The sequence below is a fragment of the Cyanistes caeruleus genome, chromosome 31 (genome assembly GCF_971803275.1).
Source record: "Cyanistes caeruleus chromosome 31, bCyaCae1.hap1.1, whole genome shotgun sequence".
Taxonomy (NCBI): Eukaryota; Metazoa; Chordata; class Aves; order Passeriformes; family Paridae; genus Cyanistes; species Cyanistes caeruleus.
In genome coordinates, this window is record NC_141731.1 from 3441774 (window position 1) to 3465161 (window position 23388).

The window sequence follows — 23388 nt, forward strand, 5'->3', positions numbered from 1 at the left end:
AGTGAAGTGGGAATGAACTCGGAATAGACTGGGAATGGGCTGAAAAGGAGTGGGAGGGACTCTGGGGCCTCAGGGCGGGACAGTGGTGGCACTGGGCAGGACTGTGGTGGCACTGGGCGGGACTGTGGTGGCACTAGGAGGGACTGTGGTGGCACTGGGAGGGACTGTGGTGGCACTGGGCGGGACTGTGGTGGCACTGGGAGGGACTGTGGTGGCACTGGGAGGGACTGGGAATGAAGTGCGCGGTGCTCGCAGGCCGAGTCCAGCGCGGGGCTCTCGGCTCTGTGGATCTGCCCGGCAACTGATGAGTCATCAGAGAGACGCGCTCTGATTGGCTGAGGGGAGGCAGATCCACGGAGGGGCGAGATGGACAGGCGGGGTCACTGGGAGAGGCTGGGATGGACTGGGAGAGCCACGGGAGCCACTGGGAGGGACAAGGGACCCCGGGGATGGGCAGATGGAGGGCTGAGGGCTCTGGGGTGATTCCCAGGGAGGTTTGCAGGGACACGGCCGGGCCCCTCTCTGTGCCCCGCGAGCAGCGGCCCGGACAAAAAAGTTCAGGTGCGGGAGGAGGTGTTTCTCAAGATTGATTTTAATCCTCATTCTCCTGGTCTGATTTGCTCAATCCTAAATTCAGTTCATTTCCCCAGGTCGGGCTGTTGTGCCCCTGATGGTGATCCCTGAGTGACCTCTCCCTGCCCTTGTCCCGACCCACGAGGATTTGGATTTGTTTCAGTTCAGTGGAATTCATGGTGATTTGGGGGGAGCTGGAGCAAATCAGCTGGAAAGCACAGTGGGCTTGACAGGGACTGAAGCAGGGCAGGAGTTGGGGCTGCCTCGAGTGAGCTCTCACAGTGTGAACCTTCATGGGGTCTTTAAGGGAATTTTGTTGAATTTTTATATTCTTTGTTAAAAAGCAGAATCACAAGGGGATCTCTGCTTTCAGCTTGAAATGATGGGATGGAACGTGGGCACGGGGACTTCTGTAACTTTAAATTGTTCCTTGACACTGGACACTTTAGCTTTGGCAATCTGAAGCCCTTCAGCAGCAATGTCTCTGCCACCCCCTGGTTTCTGGCTCAGACCCAGCTCGCAGCTTGGACAAGGTCTGGGCTTTGTCCTCTTGAGCTTCGGGAGCCTCCCGGGAAGCTCCATCCCTCCCCAGCCCACCCTTGGGAGCACTTTTTCTTTTCTCTCTCCTGACAATTTTATCCCCAAAACTGCCGTGGGAACGTTGTATCCAAGCACATCCTCCAGCGCTGCACTTTCCTCCTGGGAATTCCCTGTGCAGGGAATGTGTCTGTGCTTTTCCCTGCTCTGTTCACTGACAAACAAACCTGAGCCCGTGGGACTGTCAGAGCTCCTTCATGCAATGAAATCAGGTTGTGTTTCTCATGGCATGTTCTGGAGGAGCTTCTCTTGGTGTGTCTTGTGCTGCTGGAAATGACACAAGAGCCAGGAGGGAACAGAAGCTGCTGCTGCCCGTTGGCTCAGGGCCAGGGAACCAAGTTGTGCTCCCGGGCAGTTGGGCCCTGCTGGAAGCAGAGCCGCGTTTCCCTTGAGCAGCTCAAGCTTGTGACAGCTCCAAACAGGAAACCTCCGCAGAAAACTCTTCCTCCAAACTCAGCTGCTTTCCCTCCTGCAGCTGTTTGGGAAAGAGCCTCAAAGCACAGACTCTGCTGGGAGCCATTGGTGCATTTCCTCCCTCCCGGCAGCAGCAGCTCCTGAGCCCTTCACGGGCTCCTGGCCCTTCGCAAACCCTTCAGCTCCCTTGGAACTCTCAGCACTCACTAACATATGTATTTCTTTCATATTTAAACTGCATCTAAACTTCTCTTTTTCTCTCCTCTCTATCTTTTTAATCTCCTCTTTATCTCCTTTAATCCCGTCAGCACCAGTAGGATGGGGATGGAGTCTTGGGGTGGGTGTGGGATGAACTGAGGATCCAGCAGAGAAGGGCAAGGCAGAGGGGAGAGGACTCAGCCAACCCTTCTCCTGCTCTCTCCTCCCCCAGGCTCCAGCTAAAGCAAGTCAGACTGGAAAGGATCCCACAAATGCTGTGTTCTCCTTCCTCTGAGCTTGGCTGGGGATCCTCAGCTTCAGCCTGGTGCAGTGGCTGAGATTCGCTAATTTGAGTTTTTTGGCTAAAGCACTAAATAATGTGGTGGGTTTAGCGCTGGCTGAAATCTCCAGGGCCCTTACTCATTTCTCACTGTGAGATATGGATTAGGAGAAGGGCAAACCAGGCTTACAACTTAGAAGGAATAAAGAAACTTTATTAACAGGACTGTAAGAAATAAGAAACCAGAATAAAACCTCCAGAAACCTTTTCTCTCCCCAACCAACTTTTTCCTTTCTCAACTGACAGTGTAGGGACAAAACTTGGGATGTTAATGCAGTACCAACTATACGATAGCCTTTTCATCAGTATCTGTAGGGAGAGGAGTTTTCTCTTGTTATTCCATGGAGAGTTGTCCACAAGAAAAGACTTTTCTTGTGCTTTTTCCTTTCTATGAATAGCAGCCACCCAGGGCAAAACTCTGCCATCATGCCTTCCGACCATTTCCACACCACTCTGAGGTGTCTTCATGGGCCATGAACTCAAGGGGTATTATTTTAAGGATTCAAGAGTTATTCTCTTCATCTGTCTTGGTGATCATCTCTGGGAACAGAAGTTTTCTTCTTCTCTCCCTGGGGACAAAGGATCTTCATCAGCTCTCATCTCTCTCTCTCTGTTCATGCATCTCATGGGATCACAGATACTCCAGCACCTGCTTGGCTTCATCAATGGATACCTTTGCTCAGATTTACACTTTGAATCCTTCATTCTCCCCAATACTCTTTCATTAATGAAAGGAGTTATTTTTCAGAACGTTATTGTCCATCTCCATGGCCCTAGCAAAAGACTATTTCAGCTCATTAAAGCATCTCCTCATTCTCCTTCCACCTGAGGCTTGACTCTTCCTCGTACTGACTTTGATGTTTGATGTTGTCTTTTGCGTGTCGATCACTCCCACTTTGCGCTCTCTGGAAAGGGGATGAAGTCTGCAGGTCTCATCTGTGTAGTGAAAGGGTTAAATGTGGCCCAAGGTGTGGCAGGCATTCCTGGTGTGGGATTTCAGCTCAGCAGCCCCTGGAAGGCAGGGGACGGTTTCCAGCTTGGAGCCGTCTGTGCAGGCCATGGCGGGGATGGGCGAGATGTCAGCAGCCGTGGCTCGGCCCAGCTTAGGGCCGGGGTCCCCCTGGGGAGGGCTTCAGCCACCCCACTGGAATGGGACTGGGAGGGCTTCCCGGGAGGGGCCACAGCAGAGCCCGGCCTGGCCTGGGGCTGGGGCAAGTCCCGCAGTCTCCATCCCCCCAGCCCAGAGCCACTGGGCTCCAGCCCAGCCCCCCCAGGCCACACAGGCTGTGGGGAGCGGGGCCAGCCACACCACAGCTCCAATACCTTTCCAGGCTGCAGACAAAAAGAGACAACTTCCCCAGCTGGAGCTTTTAAAAGGTGCTATTCACAAAGGTGATCTCACTTTTCAGTGCTGCAAAATGCTGTCAGTTCTCAGAACTGGCCGGCCATTGGCCTGATCTCAAGCAGAGAGAAACTCCCAGCAGCCGCTCTCAGAGAAATCACTTCTGTGGGTGTTTTCTGCTTTTATCTCTAAAATGCCAAACCACCACAGCTGGCCTGCTGGGAAGGGGTTCGGTGCCCCCTCCCCACCCCTCGGAGGGCAGAAAGAAAGAGAGCTTCCCACGTTTCTTTCCGCTCTTAAATCTGTTGTCATCAAAGTGTTTCCAGCTTTTCTAATTGCCTTAGCAATGGGCCTGTTCTCAGAGCCAGCCAGTGATTGGTTTTGCCAGGCATGGAGAAAGCTTTTAGCAGCTCCTTTTAGCAGAAATAGCATTCCCATGGCTGGCTTCTTCCCTCCTCACCAAAATTTAACCCATGCAAAACCAACAAAACTGGCCACTGGTGGTCCTGGGGCAGGGGAACCTGCAGGCTTGGAGAAAACTTGAAGAACTTGTGTGGAGCCATTCAAAAATGTAACGTGGCTTCATATCTAGACACACAGCTAAAACCCAGCTATTTCTCTATTCTTTTTCTTTTCAGCTGAGAAAGGAAGTCACAGGTGATGGGGTCTCTATTCCACATCTCTTGGGTCCCTGCCTCGTAGCTCCCAATTTGGATGAAAGTTACCCATTTGGTCCCTCTGGCTTCCTCCTCCCACCATCTCCTACATCTTCCCCCATTCTTCTGTGACTTTCTTCTTCTCTTTCCTTATGACCATTGCAGCCTCATCTCTGTGGCTCACAAATGTGCCCAGGGGGGCTCCAGGGGTGAGGCACAGGCCCACATGCTTCTTTGAGATGCCCCAGCAGTGCTGCAGCAGGCTGATGGCTGTGCAGTTCCTTTGGTACAGGAACAGGCATTCCTGGGTTTAGTCAGAAGCATCAGTGGCCAAAATCCCGATTTCCTTTGGTTTAGTCCCACCTCAGAGCTCAGTTGTGGGGCAGGATGTGGGTGCTTGGGGCACTGCAGCGCATGAACGATGCACGGTCCACAGGGGTGGTATATCTGGAAACATTTATTACAAGTGTACATCACTTTTGTGCTGTTTTTCCTATTGGGTTAGAATAGTGTGAGCCTGGGTAGCCAATAGTATAAATGTTCAGATGGCTGCTAAGGAATAATAGTCATGATCAATTCCCTATTAGCAACATCAGTTTTATTTCCCTAGGACAAGCGCTTGTATAACAATTTCTTCTGCAAACTACTCTGCTTCTGCTACTTGTTACATTTTAGAAACTCTGTTCCATCCATCCTGCCTTGACTGAGGAGCAATCTTTGTTCTCTTAGGACAAGTTCTCTTTGTTTTCTCTCTCCACAGGGCAATCATGGAGTTACTCTTGGATCTCTTGAACAACAGGGTTTGGCCCATTGTCAGGCTGTAAACAACGAGGGGTGGGACCACTGGTGCTGTGAAGTCGATTTATTGCTGGAATGCATCAGAAAAGGTCTCAGTCTGAAGGCATGAGATTTTGGAGGAGTAACAAGTGGGCCATAGCTCAAAGGTAGTCACGAGTTCCTTTGTTACACAGCAATATATCACATTTTGGCCCAATGGACAGCTGACATGGAGTTTATTATTACTTAATCACCTTTCACCTTTGCCAAGTTCTGCTGCACTGTGTCTGCTTTTCACCCAATACACTGCTAGCTCACATACACACATGTGCTTCTTAGGATAATATTTAGATTCATAGCTTACTCTATAAAATCACACAATTACAGTTGAAATCTCTCCACCATCTCACTCAATGCAGTTTCTTATTTACTTATGGCATATTCTTACTTGCAGCTATAGGAACATAAGCTTATGAATTCTCGACTCAGCGTCTGTGAACCTTTAGCATTGCATGAACCCAAGCTCCTTCCAAGGCTGTAAATCAAACCCTTCAGTATCTGTGGAAGTTTCTGTCTTTCCATTTCCCACAGCCCACCAAAGGATTTGTGATCCTTTGTGACAGAGGAGAACCTGCCAGGCAATTTTGTGTTTGCTCTAGGGAAGGTTGGGTTGCTCTGCATCAATTCCCAGAGCAGTGCAGAGCATTGGCTTTGTGATGTCAGGGCATGGATGCCACCTTGTCGTGGTGACATCCCAAGGTTGCCTTGGTGCACGGAAGGCCTCAGGGTCAGAGCAGCTCTTGGGCTTGCTCAGTGCAGGAGCATCCTCCTGCTTGAGGCGTTTGTCAGTGGGCAGCTGCACACTGACAGGAGCCTTGTTTGTTTTTGTGGTGGAGCAGAGTGTGCAAACTGGCACAGCAGTGCTACAGTGATGGAGCAGCTCGCTGTTGCCGTTTGCACCATTTATGTCATCGGATATTCCGGCTATTATCTGACCAACCTGGCACGTAAGTAGAGGTTTTCCCTGGCTGGAACCTGAGCTGGCTTTTGTAGGTCTCCCTGCTCTTTCTTAGTGACCGGGTTGCTATTGAAACACAAAGACCATGAGGATGCCCCTGGTTTGGTAAAGCTGCTGTCAACACCTTCAGCAAAACACGGGGTGTCTGTAGCCAGGGGGCTGCGGGCAGCATTTGCAGGGCTTCTGTTCCCTCCACGGGAGAGCCTGTGGCAGCAGAGTCTGGCATTTCCTCACTTTGCTGGCTCAGTGTCTTGGGGTGACTTTACTTTTAAGATAGCTCTGAGAGCTGGGGAAGTTGAAACTGCTGGAGGCTGATGGGAGTTTTTTCTCCTGACTAATTCCTGGCCATGGGTGAGAATTGGCAGCGGTTTTAACTATTGAGAAGTGAGATCAACCTGTGAACAGCACCTGAAGATGTGAGGCCGGGAATTTCTTGCTCTCTTTGGTTTCTGGCTTCTGACGAGGTCACAGGGCTCTGTCTCGGCCTCCTCCCCCCCTCCAGGCCAGACAAGGCTGCAGAGGGCGGGGTGGGGGGAGAAACGGAGCCGGCCAGCCTGACTTGGTTTGCAGTTTCTGCCACTGAACTGAAACCTGACACCATCAACATCTGCAGCTTTAGCAAGATTTTAACTCTTTTACTACCTGCATGAGACTTGCAGATTAATCCTTTTTTCCCAGAGAGAGAGAGAGAGGGAGTGATCAACCATCAACCCATCAAAGAGAGTGAAGAAAAAAATTAAATTTAGAGGGGGAAGAGAAAGAAGGAGATGCTTTAATAAGCTGAAATATTTTTCTGTTAAGCTATGGAGATGGACAGTAGTGTTCTGAAAAAAACTCCTTTAATTCATGACAGAGTATATTGGGAGGAATGGAGTGTTTCCAAGTGTGGATTTTGAGCAAATGATGAAGTAGTTGTGACACTGTGAGATGCTGGAACAGAGGGGGAGAAGTAAGAGTTGAAGATTTGTGGCTTTTAAGAAGCAAAAAGAGAAAACTTCTGTTTCCAGGAGGGCTCACAGAGACAGATGAAGAGAACTTTTGCCTTTGAATAACTCATTCATAAAAATGACATCCCTAGACTCATGACCCATAACACACCTCAGAGTGATGGGAAATGGGAGGAGATAACTGATGGCAGATTTCTGGGCAGCTGGAACCAGAGAAATAGAAAGCTATGAAGAAAAATCGTTTTCTTGTGAAAAACTCCATAGATAGCAGAAGAAGACTTCTGTTTCTCTACAAAGACTGATGAAAAGACTCTAGCAGGAATTGGGACTGTTTTAAACACCAAAGTTCCAAAGTTTTTTTGTCTCTATGTTGTCATGTAAACGAGGGAATAGTTGGGTAGTGGGGGAGAAAAGGGTTGTTCTGGAAGTTTTATTCTGGTTTTGTATTCTTGTAGTTTTTGTAAATAAATTTTCTTTATTCCATTTAAGTTTTAAGCCTGTTTTGCTCTTGTTCTAATCCATATCTCACTGCAAGAAATAAGTAAGTTTTCTAGTGATTTTTTAGTTGCTGCTTTAAACCACACCAGTCAAGCAGGACACCTTTGAAAATGCAGACTGGGAGATCTTCTCAGATGCTGTTCTAAATAGGCCATGGTTCTCTCCAGTTTTCTCAAAGAATTTGGTTCATTTTCCTTGCCAACTGCAGGTCATCTGAGCCGTGTGTTCAGAGGTGCCGATCCTGAGGTGAGTCAGAAAGGAACATTTGATGCTCCTGGTGTTTCAGAATTGTGCAGGGAACTGTGAGCTTGGCCTGTGGCAGTAGAGTGCAGAGGGCCAGCTGGGTGGGCTGAAAGAAGATCCATTTCCATGTTTACAACAGCAATAGCAAAGGCATTGTTGGCTATTTCCTAATTTTCCATTGCAGAGCTTTAAAAGAACTCAAAGCTCAGATTTGTAGAGAGAACGTTGCTTGCTGATAGTAGCCAGGGTGAACTCTCTAATTCAGAACTATTTGCAGTCTGGCTGAATTAACCCATTTTAATTTAGTTGGAGAGACTTAGAATCCCATTGCTATCAAAGCTGATGATTTGTGCTTGGTAGAGCTGGTTGTAGAAATCGAGCTGAAGAGAAATAAGGTTCTAAATGATAGGGAGCTGCCTGTCCCTAACTCCACCATCTGTCCACAGAGCCCAGAAGCAAGAGCAGACTCTGCTGTGGCTCCCTCTGCTCCTGGAGAAGAGGCCAAAGAGGAGCAAAATGAGCAAAAGGAGCACGAGCCTCCAGCTGTGGTCACAGCCCAGCCTGACCATGCCCAGACAGTAAGTGCCAGTGCTGGGTGCTGCTGTCTTTAGTGCAAGGCAGAGCTGCAAGTTTCTGAGCAGCCAGCACTTGCTGTTGCTGGCTGAGGATGCTGAGTGCTGGAGTCCTGCCAGCACCCAGCCATTCCCCCATCCCGTGGCAGCTGGAAATTGGGCTTTGAGCCGTCGTGCTGAGGCCCCAAAGCGCTGCTGCCTGCGGGTGAGCAGCTGGCTGCTTGGCTCAGGGAAGCTCTGTCTCTTGGCTTCTGCCAAGCCATGGCCAAGGCCTCACACGGCATTTCTGGGGCTCACAGGGCTTGCTTTGTTTGCTGTCCCTTTTTGGAAACCTCTGCATGACCTGGAGAAGTGTTCTGCAGTTTTCTGGAGTAATTCTTCACTTCTGCAGAGTCTTTTAGGCCACCTGTCTTTTGGCTTTTGATAAGCTGCAAGGAGATGATTGTGTTGTCCATGAAGCTGTGGCCGGCCATTCTTGTCCTGTGTGGCCAAAGAAACAAACTGTGTAGTTCTGAACCCTTCTTCTGAGGCAAAATCCACAAGTGGCAAGTTTCTCTTGATACGTTTTGTGGTGAAGTCTGCAGCTTTGGAAACTGCATTGGAGCCTAGTGTGGGGGCAAAGCTGCAAGTCCTTGAGTGCTGTCTTGTGCTGCTAAGAACCCCTTTAGAGATGGTTGTTTTTTCTCCTTAGAGCTGTTTTCCTCCTCCTGCCTCTTCTGTCCTGACACTCCCTGTTTAACCTATAAATTTCTGCCTGTCCTAGTGAGGTGAGACAATTCCATGGTTTAGGTGGTTTTTGCTGACTTTGGTCATACATGCATTACATGACCCATGGCTTCCTTCATTGGCATCCCTAGGGGTGTGTCAATTAATTTGTTGGTGGGGCCTTTTGAGGATCTCTGTCAGTGCCACTCAGAATTCTCAGCTGACAAAAGAGGGAGGAGAAACACCTTGGTCCTCTTACATATCCTGAGGTGGCCATAGAGGCTCTCTGACCTGCAGCAGAGGATCCAATTGCACACATCCTTGTCCCCTGAATGAGCAGGATTTCTAACAAGAGTGTAGATGTCAGAAGGGCAGGAGTGGCAGGGCAGGCCTGAAAAGGGCAGCTCCCAGGCACTTGCTCTCCATTTGTGTGTACAGAACATCGAGGCAGAGCCCCAAGCAGAGCTGCCCGAAGCTCCGATGGCCATCATGGCAGTGAAGAGGAGGCCTGAGGAAGAAAGGAGAAACATCGAGGAGGAGATGAATCTCCACTGGCAGAGAGGAAATCAACGAAACCAGGTGAGTGAAAGTGAGGCAGACACTCCACTCATGGAAATTCCTCTCTGTCATTCTTCACAGGCCTCCGAGGAGGAGCTTCTGGCAGAGCTGCAGGAAGCTGAGGCTAGGATCAGGGCAAGGGAGGAGAGGCTGGAGGAAGAAAGGAGAATCATCCAAGAGAAATTAGATCTCCTCGCTCAGCAGCAAGAGGCTCTAGAAAATCGAGTGAGTGAAAGAGCGACAGGCACAGCAGTCACTGCAGTCTGGTGCTTTCTGCCCTTCTTGCCTCTCCTCTGCAGAGCAGCAGGGGGCTGGGCTGATGCCTCTCAGTGCCATCCTGCTGTAGTGTCTATCCCAGCTGCTTGGAAGGACATTTCCTGCTGTGCTCAATCTCAGCTGCTGCCCTGGACAGTGGCACCAGTCATTTGCCCCTTTTGCCAGCACTCATCTCAAGGGATTCCTGCTGGCCTGCTCCTGCTCTCCTTGTTTCTTCAGGGCTTTTTGCAAGTGAACACAGTCCCCCAGACAGATTTGGAATACAAGCTGCAAGCTGTCTGTATCCCTTGGTGAATCTGCTGCTGTCCTGCTCTTTCCCTTTGCTCACAGTCAATGAGCCTTGGCACACAGGGACAAGCTGTGGTCTCTGACTGCTTTGTTCTCTTTGACTTGAGGTGGACGTGTTGATATCTCACCTGGCAGCCTGCGAAGGCTTCCAGCAAATGCCGGCTGATGAAGAGCCCCAAGGTCGGCGGCAGGCACAGGTACTGTCCCAAGCACAAGTGCTGCAGGCTGAGCACCTTCTGAAGATGGTGCAGGAAAAGAGGACTGAGGGGGAGGAGCTCCAACATTAGAACAAGGAGCTGCAAATGTGTCTGCAGCCCTTGGAGGGGGAAAGGGATCCTTGGGAGGAAGTGGAATGGTCGTTGTTGCAGTCATCCTTGAGAAAATCCAGGAAAATGGAATATGAAACTGGCCATCAACTTGATTAAAACCAACCTTGGGTTTTGACCATTTGGTTCCAGAAGTGGGCATCCAAAAAATCCAGCTGATGAGCTTTGCATGTGGCTAACAGCAACTTCCTAAGGGCTTGCATTTGAAAAGGGAACTCGGGGTAATCTCTGCCAGCCAGCTTCCTGACACAAACTCCTTTCTTCTCGCAGATCTACACAGGCTCTTCCATTCAATCTGCTGCAGCAGCAGCAGCAGCAGCAGCATCTAAAGGAGCCTTTGTTGCCCAAGCTGAGCAGTGGAGCCGGGGCAGTTTGTCCATTTCCAGCAGTGACACATCTGCTGCTCAGCTCCAGGAGAGCCTGGGAGACTTCGTGGAGCAACTGAGTACGTCTGGTGTATTTCTTGTCTGAGGGACAGTGTATTGTGTGCACGTGCCAGCAGAGCTGTAGCAAATGATCCTCCTCACTTTGGTGTCCCAGAGACATTTAGGACTCCCCTCAGGAACTGCTGTGCTCTGAGGCAGCGAGAGAGCGCTCTGGCTGCTCCTGCTGCCTCTGAGGGCAGCTTGGACTGGCTCGGCTTTGCCTGGCATTCCCCTGCCACTAAAGGCAGAAGCAGGAATTGTTCTTGGATCAGCAGGAGGCTGTGGCCTAGCAAATGATCTATGCAAGTTCTGTGTGCTAGTGGCCAAACTGAACAGAGTATTTAATTCCTAAATTCTCCTTAGACTCCCGACTTCCCACCTGTTGTCAGCACCAAAAGACTTCACAGAAACTGATTTGGGATTTTGTCTTTTTGTTGTGGTTCTGTTTTCTGTGTGGTGTTTTTTATAGATTTTTGTTTTGGTTTTGGTGGTTTTTTGGTAGTTTTTTTTTCTCCATCCTGAAAGAGCTGTTCTGCCCCATGTGTCTTACTGATGTCATTTTTAGGACTGTTTTTATTGCCTCTACTACATCTACAAGGTTTTTATGAGAATGCTGTATTTTTGTCAGTGAGGACTCCTTTGAAAGAACATCAGGTGACAGCAGAAACAGAGAGCAAGAGATGTTTTCATTGGGCCCACAATGAAGAAACAGATATTTGTATAACAATCTGTAATTAATATCCCAGTTTTATTTTTATAAAGATGTGTCCAAGAGACACATCCACGTGGTGTGATCAGATAAAACAGCACTGCAGGCATTTCTCAGGAGCGAGCCTGCAGCCCCTGTGCTGTGTATTCCTCAGATCCATGGCACTTTTTCATCCCTGATTCCCAGCCATTCCCATGACTCTTAGAATCCTACCTATTGGCCCAAGCCCTGCTCAGATCAGTCTCTGGGAAAACACATCAAGCCCTCTGTGATTCTGCAGCACAACCCATTTAATCTGCTTCTTGCCCATAACAGCTGCCAGTGCTGTGCTCTCAGAAAAGACCTGGTGGGGCTGAGAAAAGATCCCAGCTGATTTGGTGTCTACCTTCACCTGCTGGCACACAAAAGGGCCTTGATCTGCACCTGGCTGTGTCTGATCTCCAAGGCAATGCTGTTGTGTCCTGAATGGGGGCCACAGCTTGTCAGGGGCTCAGGCTGGCTGTGTCTTCTTGCCATTGCTTGTCAGTGCTCATGCTTGGCCTTTGCCAGCCTTGTGCTGTGCCCTGCTGTGCTCTCTGCGCTTCATTTCCTTCCAAGGACTGGACAAAATCAGCCTCTCTGCTGCCCATTTGTACTGCACAACTGCCTGTCTTGTTGCTGCTGTGCTTGCTGCCCAGCTGACCACAGAGGGTTCAGAGCCCCAGACAGCGGGGCTGCCTTTGGCATCTCCTGCAAGTTCGGATCTCTGCCTGAAAGTCAGCATCTTGCATTTTGTTTCCCTCAGGGAGAATGGTGAACAAGGAAAATCCCATCACAAAATACATTGAACTGGAAAGTCTTGGCAGCGGGTGAGTCCAACCACAGTCACTTCTACACAGCCACGGGCCAGGTGTTTCACTGGTGGAATATCCATCAAGTGGGAAGTCAGACAAGTTGTCCACATGTTTAGACAGCGGGCTTAGTCTGCCCCATGTCTCAGTACTGGCCAGAATTTGTCAAGTGTGCTCAGAAGGCATTGTCAAAGACATCTCCATGCTGCCAAGGTCTTGCCTGCAGCAAGGAACAGAACCTGGTAAATCTGCTTGTCTCTCAAGTGTGGGACAGCTCAGGATTCATTTCCTTCACATTTTTGGATGTCTCCAAATCATCTGGCCACACTAATGAAAGGAGAAGAATCTTGCTTGCCTGAAAGCACAACCTACCCCCAATGAGAGCTGTCAGATAACAGTTCTCAGGAACATTTCTCTCCAAGAGTTTGCTAAAGGAAATACTCCGTGCTCAGGATTAGAATTGCACAGTTTAGAAGCTGATAGCCGAGATGAAGGAATAAGCTGCCTTTTGGAGCTGAGGCAGTAAAGCCCAAGGCTTCAGGAACAGGCCCAGTGCCCAGGCACTTGAGGGGAAAATGCATCATCTGCCTTCTGGCAGACCCCTCCTGCAACCTGCAGCTTTTAGGCATTTACAGCAGAGCTCTCCTGTCTGGACTGGCTTCCACTGCAAGATCTAAATGGCTTCTCCTTTCTTTGCTGCTGTTTTGTTTCTAGGGGTTTTGGAGAGGTTTCCAGAGCACTTGACATTGCAACAGGAGGAGAGGTAAATGTCAACAGCCCCTGCAGCCTCTGCTGCTCTCCAGGCCTTTCCCCACTGCTGACAGCTGTGGCTGGAGCTTTGAGTAGAGCTGTGCTGAAAAGGCACAAGAAGCACAGACTGGAGCCAGCCTGCAAATTGCACTTGGAACAGGCTTTGTGGACAAGGCAAATCGCCAGTGGCCACATGTCCTGTAACTGGTCCCCAAGGGAGCAGAGAAATGGGCTGTTGGAATGTCACTCCCTAATTACTCCAGTGATGAGGTCTAATCACAAGACACTTTGGCACAGCTTGGCTGTGCCATTCCAAAATCACTTGCTCCATGTGTGTTGTGGTCTCATGCTACCAATTTTCTCAAATTACTCCTTTTCAATGTCATTTGAGGTGGCCATCAAGAAAATAAATGTGCAAGGAGTGAATAGGAAGATACTAACCATGAATGAAATCAGGATCATGGAGAGTAATAGGAGTCCCAGGATCGTGAATTACTTAGCCAGGTGAGTGGTCACGGTCCTATCCCTTGAATGTTTCTTTACATACTACAAGCATGAGAGCTTAAAACCCCACTTTGGTCAGTGGCAGGAAATAGAGTTGTTAATGATTATTTCTCTACTTATCTCCAATGGATGGGAAGAGACTGCATTTTGTCTGCATGAATCCACCCTGGCAAATGCAGACTGAACATTGTTCAAAAACCTGCATCAGCCCTATCTTAAGAATTCAATACCTTGTAAGTTCATTGCCTCCACAGTTCTTTGGGCTTGAGTTTTTCAAGTTTCTTAAATGCTGATGAACCATCCAAGAGAGGATTGCCCTTGCATTGTTGCCCCTCTTTTCCATTGCTGTGCATGCCAGGAAGACTAGGTGCTTATTTCCAGAAATGCCATGCGTGACAGGTTTTTTATCTGGGCTCTTCCTAAACTGCCTTTCTCCTTGAGACAGCACAGACTGCAAACACTGCACAGCCTAGAGGCAATGTCTATGCCTTTTCTTCTGCCCTTGTCTCCAAGGGACCCAGAAACAAGACTCAAGCAAAAAACCAACCTAGCCGTGCATGTTCACCTGCATGGCCTTGTTTCCTTTTTTCAGCTACCTTGTGCATGAGGAACTCTGGCTGGTGATGGAGTACATGGACGGAGGCACTCTGAGAGATCTCATCGACGAGATTCAAATGTCTGAAGGAGAGATTGCAGCTGTCAGTCGGGAGGTCAGGGATCCCATCTGTGCTTCCAAGGCCTTGAGCTGCATTGTCTGGGAAACAGGGGCTCAGAACAGGAGGGATTTCATGGGCCAAGCTTGGTTTCTGTGCTGCTGCTCGGCTATGGGCAAGCAAGAGCATCTCAAGGGAACTGTCTGCCAGTGCCCCTACACTCACTGGACTCACTTCCTGTACTCTTATCCCCTGCTCTTGTATTCTATCTCTGTCTCTTGCATTGGCATTTGCAGTTCTCCACTGAGAAAGGTGCTGCTCTGCTCCTGTTGGAGCAGCAGGCTCTTGCTCTCAATGGCACTGTGTTCTGCCATTCCTCCCCATTCCCCTGCAAAGGGAACCTTCCACAGCTGTTTCCTTGCTTGTGCGATGAACTCACAGCACTACTTTTTGCCCCCCTGGTTCTCTTTTCTCTCTCAGTGCCTGCAAGGACTGGATTTTCTTCACTCCAACCACGTGATCCATCGAGATGTCAAGAGCAACAACATCCTTCTCAGAACCGACGGCTCTGTCAAGCTGGGTAAGTGTATTCTTGCTCAGCTTCAGCCTTCCAGGAATGGGGTGTGTGGGGCTGCTTTCAGTGACTGCCAGCTCCCCAAAAATGCTGCTGCTGGCAGTGCAGGGGTCCCCCCTGCTGTGGGCTGAAGGCACAGTTGCAGTGTGCACACAGCTATGACAAGGAACCACAAGCAGCCCAGAGTGCTATTGCTCTGTGTGTGTCTGTGTGTGTTCCTTCCAGAGGGAGGGAGCTGCAATCTAAACCTTCAGGGGAACAAAAGGCACTGCTGGAGGAAGTGTAAGAAATGGGGGGATGTTTGAAGTAGCCAATTGCCTTGGCTAAAGCCCCAAGGAAACAGAGCAGGGATTGTTGTCCAGGAAATTCAACTGCACATTCTCAACCTTCTACTGGGGAATTCTTTGCCTTGGTTTCCTAATTGAGAGTATTAAAATTAAAAGAGTATTTTGCTTTCTCCTCAGCTGATTTTGGCCTTTCTGCTCAGCTCACCCCTGAGCAAAATCAGCGGTGCTCGGTGACCGGGACTCCTTGGTGGATGGCACCTGAAGTGGTGAAGCGTCAACCATATGGCCCCAAAGTGGACGTGTGGTCTTTTGGAATTGTGGCAATTGAAATGGCCGAACAAAAAACTCCTTATGACAGTTTCACTGCTCGATCGGTAAGGAGCAAATACTCTCTGATCCCGCTGTCTTTCTCACCTGTCCCGGGTTCTCTGCTCACTGCACAAAATCCCATGGCCATCTGCTGGAAGTCCTTCCACCAAGGCCCCTTCTACAAATGTCCCTGCAGCACATCAGCATCTGCTGGAGCTTTGGTTGCAGCACTGGGGGAACTCAAGCCTTACCTCGCCCAAACCATCTCCATTCTCAGGCAGCATTTTGCTTTGCCTTAGAAGTCGTTCCAGCTCTTTTGGCTGTGTAGATGGCCCCAAGAATAGGAAACAAGCATCTCAGAGCTGCTGTTATCTTTCCAGAAATGAAGCAAAGAAACGCAAACCAAACCAAGTTTCTAAAACAGTGCTTTTGAGAGAAGAAGTGCAGCCCCATTCTTCTCACAGGGTAACTTGCCTGAAACCTGGAGATGAGGCTGTAAAGCCAGAGTCTCTTCTGCTTCTTGTGCAGTGCTGCTGAGACACTCAGTGACCACCTTCTTTCATAACCCAAGCCACTTTCTCCATATCACCAAGCTGGAGCCTGGTGACGGGGAGAGCCTGCCAAAACCTCCTGTTTGTTTCCTGGCACTTTCTGGGATGGGCACAGCGTTAATGCATTGACTTGAGAATCCAACGAGCACAGGCTTACCACAGGGATGACACTTCTGATTTCACCATGAATATTTTCCTTTTGCCACATAAGGGAACCTGAAATTTTCAGAGTGCTGAGAGACAGAGCTGCAGGTGGCTCCTGTGTGCCCAAACAGGCATTTTCAACCCAATACATTTGTGGAGGCATCTTAATGTGTCTGTGTTGAAAATGAGATTCCAAAGGTTTGTTTCCTTCCCTGAGGAACACCTGCTGCATTTCCTTTCTTTTCTTCCAATTACCATCATTTTCAAGAACAAGACAATAAGCTGGATGAGTTTTGTTTTATGGCAGCTGTGCTTAAGGGACCAACAAGCACTGCAGAGATTCTTTTCATGTAAGAATCCTTGGAAATAGTAGGGTTAGTTAGAATAGCAAAATCCCTCTTCCAAAAAGGCTGCCAAGCTGCTGGGAATCCTCCAAGAAGGAAACATGTATTTGCTGATGTAGTTGCCACTAACTAGATCAGGCAATGAAATCAGCTGCCAAGGCAAGATCTGCTGGATGTTAGCAAAGCTGTGGCTTTGGGGCTTGGGTTTTTTCATGATACAGGAAAGTCGTCATCCAAATGCTACAGGAAAGTCATGTCTGCCTCTCTGCCAGGGCAAAAACTGCCACTGCAGAGTGGAGCTGGAACAATGGGCTCTGGGAGAGCAGTTGCAGATGGGAAAGAAGCAGGTGGAGCCTTGTGTTTCCTTTTTCCCCAGGCTAAATTCCACATAGCCACAGAAGGGACCCCACAGCTGCGGCAGCCCGAGCAATTCTCGCCTTTGCTGCGTGACTTCCTGAGCTGCTGCCTGCAGAAAGGCGAGGCGCAGCGCTGGTCTGCCAAGGAGCTGCTGCAGGTAAAATGCCAAAAGGGCTGCAGGTGAAACAGCGTCCCAGGGATGGGCTCCTCCTCCACTGAAATCCAAGGCATCAGATGAGCCCCCATCCTCCTCACTTCCAACCTTGGTGCTGTTCAGCTGACAGTGGGGAGCAATCCTAGACTGGGCTGGGCTGGCAGGGAGTGCTGGGTTTTAGCGCTGGCTAAAATCACCAGGGCACTTACTCATTTCTTGCTGGGAGCTCTGGATTAGGAGAAGGGCAAAACAGGCTTCAAACTTCAAAGGAATAACAAATTTTATTAGCAGGCCCACAAGAATAAGAAAGGTCTCACCTGTGCAGTGAAAGGGTTCAATCTCACCCAGGTCATGGCAGTCACGGTGTTGGATTTCAGGCTGTGCTGGGCCCCTCTCTCTGCCCGGGAGCCGCTGGGAGGGGAGGCTCGGCCTGGAGCCGTCGCTGCACGCCGGGGAGAGGGTTTAGTGTGGGCAAGATGTCAGCAGCCGTGGCCTGGCCCAGCCTGGGGCCGGGGTCCCGCAGCCTCCATCCCCCGCCCGGGAGCCGCTGGGCTCTGGCCCGGCCTCCCCCAGGAGCACAGGCCGTGGGCGAGCAGGGCCGGCCTCACCAGAACTCCGTTACCTTCGGGCTCCGGAAGCAAAGAGGGCCAGTGCCCGGGCTGGTGGTTTTCAAAATGTGCATCATCACAGAGGCACATCTCATTTCTAAATGGTGCAAAATGTTGTCAGTTCTCAGAACTAGCCAGCCATTGGCCTGTCTCAGGCACAGAGGAAGCTCCCAGCAGCTTCTCTCAAAGAAATCACTTCCGTGCGGGGTTTCTTACTTCTTTCCCTAAATGTCAATTCATCTCAAACTAACACACAGGGACATGGAAAGGTCATCTAGTCTGTGTCCTGCAATGAGCAGGGACATCTTTCAAGAGATCAGGATACTCACACCTCAGATATTTCCAGGGATGGGCCACCTACCAGCTCTTGGGGCAACCTGTGCCACTCTTGCCCCATGCTCCTGAGCTACTCTGACTCAATCCCCTTTCCATTTCAAAAGTATTCCCCTGCCTTTGAAGCTCTTCGCTTGGAAAATCATGCTTTCTTGTTGTTTTCTTTTCCTTTCTGCAGCATCAATTTATAACATCGGCCATGCCTGGGTCCAGCTTGGCACCTCTCATCGTTGCCGTGAAGAAGTGGAAGGAGGAGGCAGGAATGCAACAATCAATTTATAAACTGTCTTCTCCATGGCCAACTTAGAGTAGGATTATAGAGTAGGATTGCAGAGTAGGATTGTAGAATAGGATTATAGAGTAGGATTGTAGTGCAGGATGGTAGTGTAGGTTTGTAGTGTAGGATTGTAGAGTAGGATTTTAAATAAAATTTCTAAAATCTCAACTCCTTTGGAACATTTCTCTCCTTCTGACCCTGTGAGAAAGCTCAACATTTCCTTCTGAACTGTCATTTTTTTCTTAGAGGTGGAAAGTGACATTGATGGCTTCTTTGGTACAGTTTGTAAGGGGGGAAGGCTCCTCTTCATTCATCCTCCCCAGACCACACTGCCTTTGGAATATGGCCAACTGGACAAGTTTTGCCCAGCTCTGGCATTTCTATTTGAGGCAGAAACAGCAATGGCATTTGCAGGAAAAACCAAAGGAGGAGCGGTGCAACGCAAACATCCTGTGCAGATGCAGGCTGTGCAGATGTGACTCGAGAGTATTTGGGTTCCTGCCACTTGGATTTGTATCCCGAAGAGAAATCTCTTTGGCTGGAGGAGAGTCTGGCTGAAGAGAGAAAGCAGAAAGAGCAGTGAGGGTGCTGTGCAAGGTCTCCTGTGGTGCAGAGCTGTCAGCGACTGTGAGGTGAGAGCGGGCCCGGCCTTGGCCAGGCTGGAGCCCCAGCAGAGCCCTGACAGAGCCCAGAGAAGCCTGAGCCTCGGCAGAGGCAGGCTGGAAGGAGGCTCTTGGAGCTGCAAGAGGCAGCAGCCTGGCCCTGGCTGCCTCTTGCTGGCACCAGGCAAATCCTCCGCTCTCAGAGCCAAGCTGGCAGCTGGCTGCTCCTGAGGGGAAGCGGCGCCGTGCTGGGCACAGCACACACTGGTGCCATGGGCTGTCTGGAGTCTGCACAGGACGAGAGAAAGGCAAAGAGCAGCCCAGGGCTGCTGCCCTGCCTGACCATTGCTGCTCTTCTGCCGCCTGCCCTGGAACTCCTGGCAATGGTCAGCAGTGTGTGCAGCACTCTGGGCACAGGGGGAGGGAGCTGGGCTGCTCCGCAGGCTCCAGCACAGGGCAGTGTCCTTCAGGCACGGCATTTCTGCCAGGGGAACCGAGGCCAGCGTGAGGCACTGACAGCAAGTCAGGGCACATCTGCACGAGCCACTGCCTCACACAGCTCTGGGACCAAGCGCCTGCAATCCTGGAGCCCTGCACTGAGCCACAGCAAACGTGTGAAATGCAGAGGGCTTTGCAGAAATATTCAGGGGCACCAGGCCAGCCTGCTTGGTGCTCTCTGGGGCACAGCAAGCACTGTGCAATGCAGCTCGGAGCTGCTGGCAGAGAGGGACTGTGGGCATGTGCCTGAGGCTTGTTCTTGAGTAGTGATTTGGAAGGGAGCAGAAGGGTCTCAGTAGGCAATTTGTGTTTTCTTCATTAATTGCTGAATGAAAGACACAATGTGGCCTCACGCAGCAAGAGAACTTGCAGAACTTACTGACTGTAAGTTTGTGTTGAATTCCCAGAAAAGGAAAGTGTTGAAGTGTAACAAATAGGGCTTTTGAATTCAGGTAGCTCCTGAGCCTTCATCCAAAACAACGACCAGGAGGCTGACAACTATCTCGTGCAGAGCCCTGCTGCAAGGGCTTCCATAATCACGGAATTAGAAAATATGAAGCTTAGGAAAGTAGAATGTGCCCATCAAGTTAAAAAAGTTTAAAAGCTTGTCCTGTGCAAAGAATGGACAAGTGAGTTTGTGGTGGAGCTTTCCTCCTCACTCCTGGCATTGAATAAACAAATCCCTGCTCTGTAGGCCCTACACTATGGAGTACTGTTTTCTTGATTACGTTTTGCTCATCGTAATCACACTATGCTTTTCATTTTCTTCTTAGAACCTTCTAAGCATGAAGTGAGTAAGACAGTGAGTTGTGTATTGATAGGGCCAAAGAAATATTTCCAAATGCCATCCCGGGAAAGGAAAGGACGTGAAACAGCGCTGGGGAAGAGCGTCCCTCGCACAGCCCTCAGAGCTGCCACCATGCACAAGATGGCGGCCGGGGCTGAGGCTGTGCCACCATGCACAAGATGGCGGCCGGGGCTGAGGCTGTGCCACCATGCACAAGATGGCGGCCGGGGCTGAGGCTGTGCCACCGTGCACAAGATGGCGGCCGGGGCTGAGGCTGTGCCACCGTGCACAAGATGGTGGCCGGGGCTGAGGCTGTGCCACCGTGCACAAGATGCCGGCCGGGGCTGAGGCTGTGCCACCGTGCACAAGATGCTGGCCGGGGCTGAGGCTGTGCCTCTCAGAGCGCTCTGCAGCCTCTGCCAGCCCAGCCCCAGCCCCGGAGCAGCGCAGGGCGGGCAGAGCCCCCTTCCAGCCGTCTGCTTCAATGGACATTGACAGACACCCGGGCCACGCACACAGGCTGACACCTTTGCTCTGTGCACACAAACACGTACCACACACTTGGGAACCTCAACTGGCAGCATTTTCAGGTGAAAATACAAAGAAACTCCAGGGTTTGAAGGTTTTCAAATAGAATATTTCATTTGCCAATAAAAGGATCAAAAGCAGAAAGGGGCATCCCAGCCTGTTTCTTCCATGCAGGAATAGTGTCACAGTGACTGTGAGCTGATGAAGACGGAGATGGTATTTAATCCAAAGCAGATTGTGCAGTGGGTGCTCACCTGTGATATGTATCCCTCACAGTACCTATTTATTTGGAACACTAGGAAGATTATGAGGCTGGGCAAGATATTAACCCTTTCAATACAGGGATGAGACCTACAAACCTTGTTCATCTCTCCAGGGACAGAAAAGGACAAAATAATAACACACAAAAAAACAACATAAAAACATCAAAGTCAGTAAAAAAAAAGGCCAAACCTCAGATAGAAAAGAAATGAAAAAATGGAAATTGAAACTAAAATAATCATTTAGTAAGGCCATAGGGATAATCATTGATAGACTAAAATATCTCATTTAATTCATGAAAAAAGTATAAAATAAAGTATTAAAACTATAAATCTAAACAAAAGCATCCATTAATGAAACAAATGTTAAAATAACTGTAATCCCATGAAAAGCTTGAACAGAAAATAAATAAAAACAATAACATGCCCATTGCATCCAGGGAGAGAAGTAGAAAACTTCTGTTTCCAGAGATGATCAGAAAAACAAATGAAGAAAACATCTGCCTTCAAGCAACTCATCCTTAAAATAACACCCCATGAATTCATAACCCATAGACACACCTCTATGAGGGCTGTAAAAATGAGAAAAATGTCACAATAGAAAATTTTTTTCCCAGATGCCTGCTATTTGTAAAAATAAAAAAACACACAAAACCTGTTTCTTGTAAAAAAGTCTTCATGATACAATAAGAAAAAACTCCTCTCCCTACAAAAACTGATAAAAAACTTGTGTAATGAATACTGTTTTAACATCCGAAGTTCTATCTCTATGCTGTCAGTTAAAGAAAAAAACAACAAAAGTTATTCAGGAGAGGAAAGGCGTTCTGTAAGTTTTATTCTGGTTTCTCATTCTTGTAGTCCTGTTAATAAAGTTTTCTATTCCTTCTAAGTTTAAAGCCTGGGTTTCCCTTCTCCTAATCCATATCTCACAGTGAGAAATGAGTAAGTGCCCTGGAGATTTCAGCCAGCGCTAAACCCACCACATTATTTAGTGCATTAGCCAAAAAATCAAATTAGAGAATCTCAGCCACTGCACCAGGCTGAAGCTGAGGATCCCCAGCCAAGCTCAGAGGGAGGAGAACACAGCATTTGTGGGATCCTTTCCAGTCTGACTTGCTTTAGCTGGAGCCTGGGGGAGGAGAGAGCAGGAGAAGGGTTGGCTGAGTCCTCTCCCCTCTGCCTTGCCCTTCTCTGCTGGATCCTCAGTTCATCCCACACCCACCCCAAGACTCCATCCCCATCCTACTGGGGCTGACGGGATTAAAGGAGATAAAGAGGAGATTAAAAAGATAGAGAGGAGAGAAAAAGAGAAGTTTAAATGCAGTTTAAATATTAACGAAATACACATGTTAGTGCCTGCTGAGAGTTGAAAGGGAGCTGAAGGGTTTGGGAAGGGCCAGGAGCCCATGAAGGGCTCAGGAGCTGCTGCTGCCGGGAGGGAGGAAATGCACCAATGGCTCCCAGCAGAGTCTGTGCTTTGAGGCTCTTTCCCAAACAGCTGCAGGAGGGAAAGCAGCTGAGTTTGGAGGAAGAGTTTTCTGCGGAGGTTTCCTGTTTGGAGCTGTCACAAGCTTGAGCTGCTCAAGGGAAACGCGGCTCTGCTTCCAGCAGGGCCCAACTGCCCGGGAGCACAACTTGGTTCCCTGGCCCTGAGCCAACGGGCAGCAGCAGCTTCTGTTCCCTCCTGGCTCTTGTGTCATTTCCAGCAGCACAAGACACACCAAGAAAAGCTCCTCCAGAACATGCCATGAGAAACACAACCTGATTTCATTGCATGAAGGAGCTCTGACAGTCCCACGGGCTCAGGTTTGTTTGTCAGTGAACAGAGCAGGGAAAAGCACAGACACATTCCCTGCACAGGGAATTCCCAGGAGGAAAGTGCAGCGCTGGAGGATGTGCTTGGATACAACGTTCCCACGACAGTTTTGGGGATAAAATCGTCAGCAGAGAGAAAAGAAAAAGTCCTACCAAGGGTGGGCTGGGGAGGGCTGGTGCTTCCCGGGAGGCTCCCGAAGCTCAAGAGGACAAAGCCCAGACCTTGTCCAAGCTGCGAGCTGGGTCTGAGCCAGAAACCAGGGGGTGGCAGAGACATTGCTGCTGAAGGGCTTCAGATTGCCAAAGCTAAAGTGTCCAGGATCAAGGAACAACTTGAGGTTATGGAAGTCCCAGTGCCCACATTCCATCCCCTCATTTCAAACTGAAAGCAGAGCTCCCCTTGTGATTCTGCTTTTTAATAATCAATGTCAAACCTCACAAAATTCCCTTAAAGAACCCATGAAGGTTCACACTGTGAGAGCTCACTCGAGGCAGCCCCAACTCCTGCCCTGGTTCAGTCCCTCTCAAGCCCACTGTGCTTTCCAGCTGCTTTGCTCCAGCTCCTCCCAAATCACCACGAATTCCACTGAACTGAAACAAATCCAAATCCTCGTGGGTCGGGACAAGGGCAGGGAGAGGTCACTCAGGGATCACCATCAGGGGCACAACAGCCCGACATGGGGAAATGAACTGAGCTTAGGACTGAGCAAATCAGACCAGGAGAATGAGGATTAAAATCAATCTTGAGAAACACCTCCTCC

The 23388-nt window shown here is 49.6% G+C and overlaps 4 protein-coding genes across 4 annotated transcripts in view; 3 read left to right on the forward strand and 1 right to left on the reverse strand.

Moving 5' to 3' along the window:
* LOC147648733 (uncharacterized) overlaps positions 1-23388 on the forward strand; it is a 394698-nt gene that overhangs the window by 237215 nt on the left and 134095 nt on the right. The gene's annotated exons all lie outside the window — the stretch shown is intronic.
* The window catches only part of LOC147648734 (uncharacterized), a 288691-nt gene that overhangs the window by 215741 nt on the left and 49562 nt on the right, over positions 1-23388 (forward strand). The window lies entirely within an intron of this gene.
* LOC147648735 (serine/threonine-protein kinase PAK 3-like) overlaps positions 1-23388 on the reverse strand; it is a 249724-nt gene that overhangs the window by 119318 nt on the left and 107018 nt on the right. The gene's annotated exons all lie outside the window — the stretch shown is intronic.
* LOC147648744 (serine/threonine-protein kinase PAK 3-like) lies at positions 5608-18305 on the forward strand. Its single transcript, XM_086866528.1, has 14 exons — positions 5608-5904; positions 7569-7606; positions 8050-8181; positions 9319-9663; positions 10110-10199; positions 10599-10773; positions 12247-12310; positions 13007-13055; positions 13434-13546; positions 14139-14256; positions 14680-14779; positions 15238-15434; positions 16785-16922; positions 18039-18305. The coding sequence occupies exons 1-14, from the start codon at positions 5628-5630 to the stop codon at positions 18165-18167; spliced, it is 1965 nt and encodes a 654-aa protein (XP_086722654.1). The 5' UTR covers positions 5608-5627; the 3' UTR covers positions 18168-18305.